Source organism: Leptopilina heterotoma, unplaced genomic scaffold (assembly GCF_015476425.1).
Source record: "Leptopilina heterotoma isolate Lh14 unplaced genomic scaffold, ASM1547642v1 Lhet_166, whole genome shotgun sequence".
Lineage (NCBI taxonomy): Eukaryota > Metazoa > Arthropoda > Insecta > Hymenoptera > Figitidae > Leptopilina > Leptopilina heterotoma.
Window position 1 is genome coordinate 1,880,317 of NW_025110882.1, and position 11,390 is coordinate 1,891,706.

Consider the following 11,390-nt stretch of genomic DNA (forward strand, 5'->3'; position numbering starts at 1 on the left):
TTGTACTCAAATTTTATTGATAAATAATTTTTTACGAATTGAGCTTAGGATTTTTTACAAATCAGACATTGAACGTTTTTGAAGATGTTACACTTATTGCATTCGGTTAAATTTATTTCATTATTCTTTAATGAGCATCAAAATTAAACTTATTTTGATTTAAATTCTGTTTTAAAGTATATGTGTGTTGGAAAGCCCTGGAATTTCAAATTAGGTTTTCAGTAGATACCCTGACTAAAAATTGATTTTGTATTAAATTAACTTTATTTAAAAAATACATTAACATTTTGAAAAGTTGTTAGTGGGGTAAAGCGAGAAATAACTTGTGGGGTAAAGTTGGAACTATGAAACCAATGTTGCAACGAAACTCGCAACGATAAAAATTTATGTTTTGATTACGACAACGATTTGAAAGAAAATTGTTACTACTTTAAGCAGGTTAGAAATAATTTTATTTTAATTAATTCATACAGTATACACGAGAAAAAACTGTAATTAATTTTTTTGTTTAGTTCAATGCTTAAAAAATTATAAGACAACAGTATACTTCTTTGTACAACAAAAAATAACAATTATTATTAACTTTAATGTGGTTTGTCATATTTTTTTATAATCCTGAAGATGCAAGTGCACCTTCTGAATCACGTTTTTTAAAGTTATGCTAAATGTTGATACATAATAAAAAATTTTAGACCTCAATTTCAATAAAACTCTTTTTTATTCTTTCATTACAAAAATGTTTTTAACATTATAAAAGTAAATTTAACTTTTATAGAATTTCTCTCTTAAAATTAGTTTCACAATAAGAAATGGTCCGCAGGACATATCATTACAACACGCTATATTTACATACCTTTTACAATGAAACTAAAATATTAAGTCTTTTTTCTCTGACTATTGCAGAAGGCAGTATAATCTATAAAAAGGGTCAGTTCAATGAATTTAATATATCGCTTTACTAAATACTATTAAGTCCTTAAATGAAAACAATCAATTTAAAGTTTTTTATGCTAATTGAGACATTTATAGTTGCTTCCTTATCAGCTTCTTGTTATTAATTCAATGCTTGGATAGAATAAGGAGACGTAGCGCTCGGCTGCACGGCCTCACACCAGTCAAACTGTCAAAATATTGTTAAAAATCATAAAGGAAAAAAGTTGCGCTTTTTAATTTCTTATAAGGCAGTACATTTTAAAATTCAAATTTTTCAATTTTAATTTTTAACAATATTTTGACAGCTTGACTGGTGTGAGGCCGTGCGGCCGAGCGCTACGTCCCCTTATTCTATGCAAGCATTTAATTGTAAGTATTACAGTTAAATTATTTTTAATATTTACACTAAATCTAAATATAATTTTTTATAAATTAAAATAAACGCATTTTATAAAATATAATTAGCCCACAAATTCTGAAGTGAACGATTCTATTATTATATTCTAAAATTACGTTTTCTAACCTTAAATGAAATTTAATGGACTGGCCCTTTAAAATCACAGTATTATCACATACATATTTAGATATAACACAGCATGGAACGTTTTGTTAAGAATAATAAGACGACAAAAAAATACGAAGTTAACGAATGAAATATAAAAATAGATTAAATTTATGGCCAAATTTATAGGCAACGAAATATGAATGAAAATAGATGTCGGAAGACAAAGACGAAGATTTATTTCTTCATTCCGTCGAGAATATTAACATACCTCTCAAAAGTATTATTAAACTTTTCTAACGATTTTTCTTGCTTCTCGTGGTGTCCTCCGATTAAATTCACCATTTTCTGCTGAAAAGTTGGAGAGCTTTGTCTTTTTCGCCGCTTCCCTTTGGTTTTTTTCGATTTCTGTTTTCCTTCGATGGAGCTATCACTGTCGGACTGTGAAGATTCTTTGGGTTTGAAACCATTCAAATTTGATGTTGTTGACACTGGTGTAATTTGCGGCTTTTTGTACATGAATTCGTTCATGACTTCAAAATGCTGCCAGTCATTTCGTCCCCCACCAGTTTGTTTCTTCATCAACAATTGGTTTTTGTAAGTGTTTTGAAGGCCTTTCAATTTTGATTCTAATTGTTGAGCCGTTAAATTCATGTTCAATTCTTCCTTAAACCTCTTCGCGATACTGTTAAAAGCCCTTATTCTGATGAATTTCCCAGCTTTTTTTTCTTCCAATTCTTTATATGCATCGATAAAAAATTGAACCATTTGAGGCGTCCATTGTAGTTCACCTGTTAAAAAAATTAATACATAAATTCATGCGACAAACTATTGAATATCCATAAGTGCCATTTTACGTAAAATGTCCCGAATTTATTGTCTTGCTTGTTTGTAATATATTGTCAACAATTTTTTTTACTTCTTTGAGAATCAAAGATATTTGTTTTTAAAAGTTTTGAAATTTGTATATTGATTTTACAAAATTTAAGTTAAAATTGCACATTTTTTTTATTACATTCGATCTATTTATCTGTAAAATATATTATTGCAAACAAAATTTGAGAATTTTTCCTAGACTTATATAAATTTTCAGAATGACGTATTTTTCGTTTTTGAGATACTGTCAACCGGGGCTATTTTGTCTAACTTTTTATTTTTATTTTTGAAGAGAAAATTGTGAAAATCTGAAACTCCAGGATTCGCGGGGCTATTTTATCCATTATTTACAATCAACAATTTTTCAAAATTTTTCTCTCTTATAAGCAAATAAGTGTATGTTACATGTTTTTGTATACATTCTTTGGCATGAGTTGTGTCAAAAAAGTAGAAATAAGTAAATTATATATAAGATTCCATGACCAAGTGACCTCAAAAAATGTGATATCAATATTTAGACATTTTTTAAACAACTCCATCAAAAGAATAGTTTTTGGATAATTTTCTTTTATTCAACTCTAAACTATCTACAAAACATACCATAAATAGAAAAGACTGCGAAAAAAATTTTTTAGACTATTTTATAAATAAACTTTAATAAGTAAAATAGCCCCAACTACGATGCTATTTATACCCACGATTTAACTGTCTGCAACTCTAAAAAAATTTTTCCATGTCTAACTTATATGACAACCTTCATAAGGATGCCCACAACAAAAACCATTTTTGAAAAAAATTTATTTCTTAATTTTGATTTTTAATGGAGCTTTCATTAAAAAATTATCGTTTTCAAGGGTAAAATCGCCCCTGCTGACAGCGGATAATTATCAAGGCTATTCGGAACACGCAACAAACCAGTCACTGAAGCCCATTATCTCTGAAACGAAAAAAGAACGCCATTCTGATTGTTTAAAATAAGATTTTGTATTCACCTTTGGTTAAAGAAGCAACACTTTGTCCATCCGATTCATCTGTAAAATATTAAAAAGAATCTATTGTTAAGTAACAATAACATTAGACCAAAATATGGTTAAAATCAAATAAAAATTCAGTTAAATTAATATCTTGTAAAACAATAATTTCAGGAAAAATATTAACAGTACTTTGTAGGGCTTCATAGCCCACCGCCGAAATCTTCACGTTTTCGCCTTAACATTTGTCGCGTACAATACAAAAATCGCATTTATAAATATTGTGGAGACGCTGGGACAAGGTCCCCTAGGCCCCAAAGCCTCCATCATGCAGAAAAAATTCAGGGACCTACACCTAGCTCGAAATCTAAGTACCGTAATCTGGGGCTATAAGGAACAGATTTCAGCTTTAAAGTCTTGCAACTTTTTTTTTTATTGAAATATTGCCTTAATTTTTTTTTCTTTTCTTGATCTTGGCGAGCACTTTGAAGGGTTAAAGAATTGTTTTGATCAAAGCTGGAATTTTAAGCAAAAAATACGAAAAAGACGCATTTTTTCGAAATTACAAAATGGGGCCATAAGGAACAAGGCGGTAAAACTATTGGAAAACGTATTTAAAGTTAAAGAAATTATTTTTTATTGATCGAAAGTAAACACAGAATATAAAACAAATGTAAAAACAAAACTAAACGTTGCTGGTATCATCAGTTGAGGTCGATGATGATAACTGGTCGTTTTTTGGGACTTGTCGGTACCAACACTCTTTTACAATTTCGAACCAGCTTTGAACACTAAAAACCAAATTAGGTGATAAAAAACAAACGAAATTACGAAAAAGTTACGTTTTGACAACACACTTTAACAATTCGGAAGAAATAATTGTGTTCCTTATATACCCGCCGTTTGTGAATTTTGGTTTTTTTCTCGTAAATCTTACTGTAAATACAAAATAAACGTATTTATTACTTAGTGAACTCAATAAAACTTCCCATAATAAATCCCTTTAATAAAAAAAAATTACTTTGAGAAGTTAAAATAGGAACAACTTACCTCGGCAATCAAATGTTTCCCAAGTTTGAAATTTCACTAAAACACAATTACTCACTTACAAGCTACTACTGTTCACAAAATTATTAATAGTCGCAATTATTGCATTGAATAGTATTGGCAGTTACCCCAGCAACAATTTTTCAAAAGCAAGTAACACAATTTATTCATACACGGCCCCCATAACTTCAACTCCACCCGAACACAGAGTTTTGTTCCTTATAGCCCCAGTGTTCCTTGTAGCCCCGGTTTACGGTAACCCTAAATTCGGCACTTTGACTATCGTCCGCCTGAAATTTTTTTAACAATTAAAAAAAAGATATAATATAAAATTAAATATAAGTTTAATAACTATAACAAGGTCAAAACACTGAAAATCATCAGGAAGTGATTGCTGACATATTTTTAAAAAGTATAGTTTTAATGTAATGTGAAACTAGACTAATTTTTTAGTTTAATGACCATAATAATATAAAGTGAATTTTATTTCGTTTAATATTTAAAAAATATAAGTCAAGTTTTTGGAAAAAAATTTCGGTTTTTCGGTTTTCATTTTTTAGACACTACCTCGATATGGGAAACCTTGAAAAACAGGTTTAGGGTCAAGTTGAGCAAAAATATTCTCAAAATTCCGAGTATTCAATTTAAAATCGTCAAAATCTCAAAAAAATATGTCAAGTTTTTGGAAAAAAAATTCGGTTTTACGGTTTTGATTTTTTAGACACTACCTCGATATAGGAAACCCAGAAAAAAAGGTTTAGGGTCAAGTTGAGCAAAAATATTCTCAAAATTCCGAGTATTCAATTTAAAATCGTGAAAATTTCAAAAAAAAAAATGTCAAGTTTTTGGAAAAAAAATTCGGTTTTTCGGTTTTGATTTTTTAGATACCACCTCGATATAGAAAACCTAGAAAAAAAGGTTTGAAGTCAAGACGAGCAAAAATATTCCCAAAATTCCGAGTATTCAATTTAAAATCGTTAAAATCTCAAAAAAATATGTCAAGTTTTTGGGAAAAAATTTCGGTTTTTCGGTTTTGATTTTTTAGACACTACCTCGATATGGGAAACCTAGAAAAACAGGTTTAGGGTCAAGTTGAGCAAAAATATTCTCAAAATTCCGAATATTCAATTTAAAATCATGAAAATCTCAAAAAAATATGTCAAGTTTTTGGAAAAAAATTTCGGTTTTTCGGTTTTGATTTTTTAGACACTACCTCGATATAGGAAACCCAGAAAAAAAGGTTTAGGGTCAAGTTGACAAAAATATTCTCAAAATTCCGAATATTCAATTTAAAATCGTGAAAATTTCAAAAAAAAATGTCAAGTTTTTGGGAAAAAATTTCGGTTTTTCGGTTTTGATTTTTTAGACACTACTTCGATATAGGAAACCCAGAAAAAAAGGTTTAGGGTCAAGTTGAGCAAAAATATTCTCAAAATTCCGAATATTCAATTTAAAATCGTGAAAATTTCAAAAAAAAATGTCAAGTTTTTGGGAAAAAATTTCGGTTTTTCGGTTTTGATTTTTTAGACACTACCTCGATATAGGAAACCCAGAAAAAAAGGTTTAGGGTCAAGTTGAGCAAAAATATTCTCAAAATTCCGAATATTCAATTTAAAATCATGAAAATCTCAAAAAAATATGTCAAGTTTTTGGAAAAAAATTTCGGTTTTTCGGTTTTGATTTTTTAGACACTACCTCGATATAGGAAACCCAGAAAAAAAGGTTTAGGGTCAAGTTGACAAAAATATTCTCAAAATTCCGAATATTCAATTTAAAATCGTTAAAATTTAAAAAAAAATGTCAAGTTTTTGGAAAAAAATTTCGGTTTTTTGGTTTTGATTTTTTAGACACTACCTCGATATAGGAAACCCAGAAAAAAAGGTTTAGGGTCAAGTTGAGCAAAAATATTCTCAAAATTCCGAATATTCAATTTAAAATCGTGAAAATTTCAAAAAAAAATGTCAAGTTTTTGGGAAAAAATTTCGGTTTTGATTTTTTAGACACTACCTCGATATGGGAAACCTAGAAAAACAGGTTTAGGGTTAAGTTGAGCAAAAATATTCTCAAAATTCCGAATATTCAATTTAAAATCGTGAAAATTTCAAAAAAAAAAATGTCAAGTTTTTGGAAAAAAAATTCGGTTTTTCGGTTTTGATTTTTTAGATACCACCTCGATATAGAAAACCTAGAAAAAAAGGTTTGAAGTCAAAACGAGCAAAAATATTCCCAAAATTCCGAATATTCAATTTAAAATCGTTAAAATCTCAAAAAAATATGTCAAGTTTTTGGGAAAAAATTTCGGTTTTTCGGTTTTGATTTTTTAGACACTACCTCGATATGGGAAACCTAGAAAAACAGGTTTAGGGTCAAGTTGAGCAAAAATATTCTCAAAATTCCGAATATTCAATTTAAAATCATGAAAATCTCAAAAAAATATGTCAAGTTTTTGGAAAAAAATTTCGGTTTTTCGGTTTTGATTTTTTAGACACTACCTCGATATAGGAAACCTTGAAAAACAGGTTTAGGGTCAAGTTGAGCAAAAATATTCTCAAAATTCCGAGTATTCAATTTAAAATCGTGAAAATTTCAAAAAAAAAAATGTCAAGTTTTTGGAAAAAAAATTCGGTTTTTCGGTTTTGATTTTTTAGATACCACCTCGATATAGAAAACCTAGAAAAAAAGGTTTGAAGTCAAGACGAGCAAAAATATTCCCAAAATTCCGAGTATTCAATTTAAAATCGTTAAAATCTCAAAAAAATATGTCAAGTTTTTGGGAAAAAATTTCGGTTTTTCGGTTTTGATTTTTTAGACACTACCTCGATATGGGAAACCTAGAAAAACAGGTTTAGGGTCAAGTTGAGCAAAAATATTCTCAAAATTCCGAATATTCAATTTAAAATCATGAAAATCTCAAAAAAATATGTCAAGTTTTTGGAAAAAAATTTCGGTTTTTTGGTTTTGATTTTTTAGACACTACCTCGATATAGGAAACCCAGAAAAAAAGGTTTAGGGTCAAGTTGAGCAAAAATATTCTCAAAATTCCGAATATTCAATTTAAAATCGTGAAAATTTCAAAAAAAAATGTCAAGTTTTTGGGAAAAAATTTCGGTTTTTCGGTTTTGATTTTTTAGACACTACTTCGATATAGGAAACCCAGAAAAAAAGGTTTAGGGTCAAGTTGAGCAAAAATATTCTCAAAATTCCGAATATTCAATTTAAAATCGTGAAAATTTCAAAAAAAAATGTCAAGTTTTTGGGAAAAAATTTCGGTTTTTCGGTTTTGATTTTTTAGACACTACCTCGATATAGGAAACCCAGAAAAAAAGGTTTAGGGTCAAGTTGAGCAAAAATATTCTCAAAATTCCGAATATTCAATTTAAAATCATGAAAATCTCAAAAAAATATGTCAAGTTTTTGGAAAAAAATTTCGGTTTTTCGGTTTTGATTTTTTAGACACTACCTCGATATAGGAAACCCAGAAAAAAAGGTTTAGGGTCAAGTTGACAAAAATATTCTCAAAATTCCGAATATTCAATTTAAAATCGTGAAAATTTAAAAAAAAATGTCAAGTTTTTGGAAAAAAATTTCGGTTTTTTGGTTTTAATTTTTTAGACACTACCTCGATATAGGAAACCCAGAAAAAAAGGTTTAGGGTCAAGTTGAGCAAAAATATTCTCAAAATTCCGAATATTCAATTTAAAATCGTGAAAATTTCAAAAAAAAATGTCAAGTTTTTGGGAAAAAATTTCGGTTTTGATTTTTTAGACACTACCTCGATATGGGAAACCTTGAAAAACAGGTTTAGGGTCAAGTTGAGCAAAAATATTCTCAAAATTCCGAATATTCAATTTAAAATCATGAAAATCTCAAAAAAATATGTCAAGTTTTTGGAAAAAAAATTCGGTTTTTCGGTTTTGATTTTTTAGATACCACCTCGATATAGGAAACCTAGAAAAAAAGGTTTAGGGGCAAGTTAAGCAAAAATATTCTCAAAATTCCGAATATTCAATTTAAAATCGTAAAAATTTCAAAAAAAAATGTCAAGTTTTTGGAAAAAAATTTCGGTTTTTTGGTTTTGATTTTTTAGACACTACCTCGATATGGGAAACCTAGAAAAAAAGGTTTAGGGTCAAGTTGAGCAAAAATATTCTCAAAATTTCGAATATTAAATTTAAAATCAGGAAAATTTCAAAAAAAGAATTTTAAGTTTTCGAAAAAAAATTCCGGTTTTTTGGTTTTTATTTTTTAGACACTACCGCGATATGGGAAACCTAGAAAACAAAGTTTCAGATCAAATCGAAGAAACATATTATTGAAATTGCGATTATGTTTCACATAACATTAAAAGTAGACTTTTGAAAAATATGTCAGCAACCACCTCCAGATAATTTTCTGTGGATTGACTCAATTATAATTACAATCGGAATTTTAGTTTTATGTGTAGAGTATAGTGGAGTGAAGAAGCCACGTTGAAATAAGACCATTAGAAGTATATACCAAAACTATTAAACTTTTTTATTTAGATTTCTATTTAAAAATTTTTAAATTTAGTAAATAAAACAAAAACAAAGACATTCGGACCAAATTTTATTATACTTTTATGATTTTTATAATTTCACAAAAATGATCTTATAAATTTTATTTTCTTGAGTACCTAAAGAGGAAATCGTTTAGATTTCGAAACTTTGGAGAAATATATAATAAAATTTGGTCCGAATGTCTTCGTTATTATTTTATTTATTAATTAATTTACACCTGCTCAGACGTAAAAGACTGATTTATAATTTAAAATTTTGAATAATTTAATTTTGAATAAATTTCATGTACATTATGGATTAAAAAATCTGTCAGTGAATTTTTCATCTACGAAAATTAAAAATTTTAATTTTGGTTTAATGGAATATCTAATTTATTGAAATTTGTGCTTATTGAATTTTAGTTTGATTAAAGTGTGGAATAATTGATTTCTTAGTTAATTATAATTTAGAATAATTGAATTTTAAATAGAATAAAATTAAAAACAATTGAATTTTTATTGACTTTGATTGGAAAATAGATTTCAGAAATATAAAATTAGAAAACATTTAACTAAGAACCGAAATAGGGGACAATTAAATAAAACAGTTGAAATAAATGGCAATTTTATAAAAATGTAAAAAATGGTGTAAGATGAGTTTGTGATTATTGTAATTTGTTGAATCAATACTTCCTTCAGAAACTAAAAAAGCATTAAAAACCTGCGGTATTTTTAATAAAATAAAACAAAATGTTTAATTTACCACAATCATGAGGCCTTTTTTTACTACGGGATCTCGAGATCTCAAAGTCTGCAATTCCTGAAGGACCTGCTTCTTCCCCTTTCATGTTAGAATCGACATTACTCTTGATCCTTGACATTTTTGCAACAGTTTCACAAGGTCCTGAATCTCCCTTCGCCAAATTGTCTTCACTTTTATCCGCATGCAGAATTTTATTCTGCCATTCCATCACCGATTTTTCATTCAAGTACGCTTGATATATGTAATCTGAAAGAAAGTTAATCAATTTATTAAATTACTTGTTAAATAATAATTGTTTACCATTTTGTGTTTTTTTTGCAACATTTGTGATTTTTATCTAATTTTTATAAACAACAGCTCACTTTGCTCTTTTAAAAAATCTCTACAATTCTGTTGTCAAATTTTCTAAACAATATTTAACGAATGGAACTTTATAGATTTTTTAAAAGAATAAAATGAGCCGCTGTTTGTAATAATCAAACAGAAATTAATTTTATTAATTAACAAATTTTAATAAAAAACACAAATTGTTCATTATTAATACAAATTCTTAGCTTAAAGTAATTTTCCATAAAAAATGTACAAGTAAATCCTACAAAATTAGTTATAATCAATTTTCCACGTATTAAATTATTTTTTTCTTAAAATAGGTAAATAATTTCCTAATATCTATAAGGTAACAAAAATTATTAATTAAAATAAAAACTGTCTATTTCGCCAGACGTCTGTCAAATGAAATTATAGATTGAAAGACTGGTGAAATAAATAAAATGAACTATTTCGCCAGTGAAAAAAGGGTCAAGCGCGAATTCATGTTTTTACAGGAATAAAAAAAACATTTTTACAAATTCTGTTGTACATTTAAAAAAAAACTGAGAAAACCGTTTAGAGATATTATTTTTTAATAAATGAACAACAATTTGTTCAAATAAACCTACACATCAGCGAGAAAAGTAAGAAAAACTGTGGTGCTTTGAGGTTACACAGCATGCGCACATTTTCGCAAATAGTAATAATTTTCAGAATTTCTTGTATGCAAATAAAAAAATTGTTTTGAAGGCTGACTCTTCCAATTTTATCATATTCGTCTAAATTGCAAAAAAATCCTTTTGAAATAAGTTTTTCATAATTTATTATAGACTTCCTACTTTCTTTTGTTTTCCAATCAGGTTGTAATAAATTAAATTAAAAATTTTTTATGATTTTAATTTTTATTAAAAACTAATTTAAAATTATTATTAAACTATACTTACTGTCGTCCAGGTCTTTGACTTCGCACAAAATTTTATCCCCTTCTCGCACCAGCTCGTTATTTTCCGATATCACCACTCCGTTGATAAATATTCGCCTTTTCGTTCCCGACATTATTGTTAATTATGATAAAAACTATAAATAAATATTAAAATAAAACTAAAACACGCTTTCAGCGTGTACGAGCGGTGGCCAAAAAGAAAGAAGCAGCAGCAACAGGGGTTAGGTTGGGTTAAACCTTAAGCTGACTTCACATGTGCAATACACAAAAATCATAAACTGAAGTTGAGAACCTTTTTGCTCTTTCAGAGTGCTCAGAGCGCCAGGATCGAAAACACCCCTTGTTACTTGGATCATGGTTTGCAGGTTCAGTCTTGTTTTAGCCGCGCTCGTAAATGGTCTCGTAAACGTGTTTTAAATATTCTCTTGAAAAGAATTATATACAAAAGTATCGTTTTTTAAAAGTGTGTTTTTTTATACGAGTGTTGATTGTGGTTATGTGTATTGTGGTTGCAGTATAATTTTAGTTAA

The 11,390-nt window shown here is 28.1% G+C and overlaps 1 protein-coding gene across 1 annotated transcript; it reads right to left on the minus strand.

Moving 5' to 3' along the window:
• Window positions 1-699: 699 nt before the first annotated feature.
• On the minus strand, window positions 700-11,081 carry LOC122499188. The gene is made up of 4 exons (XM_043607367.1): window positions 10,862-11,081; window positions 9,609-9,854; window positions 3,304-3,342; window positions 700-2,226 (listed from the first exon to the last, which is right to left on the minus strand). Exons 1-4 carry the CDS (start codon window positions 10,971-10,973, stop codon window positions 1,673-1,675), a joined length of 951 nt encoding a protein of 316 aa, XP_043463302.1. The 5' UTR covers window positions 10,974-11,081; the 3' UTR covers window positions 700-1,672.
• Between the last annotated feature and the right edge of the window lie 309 nt (window positions 11,082-11,390).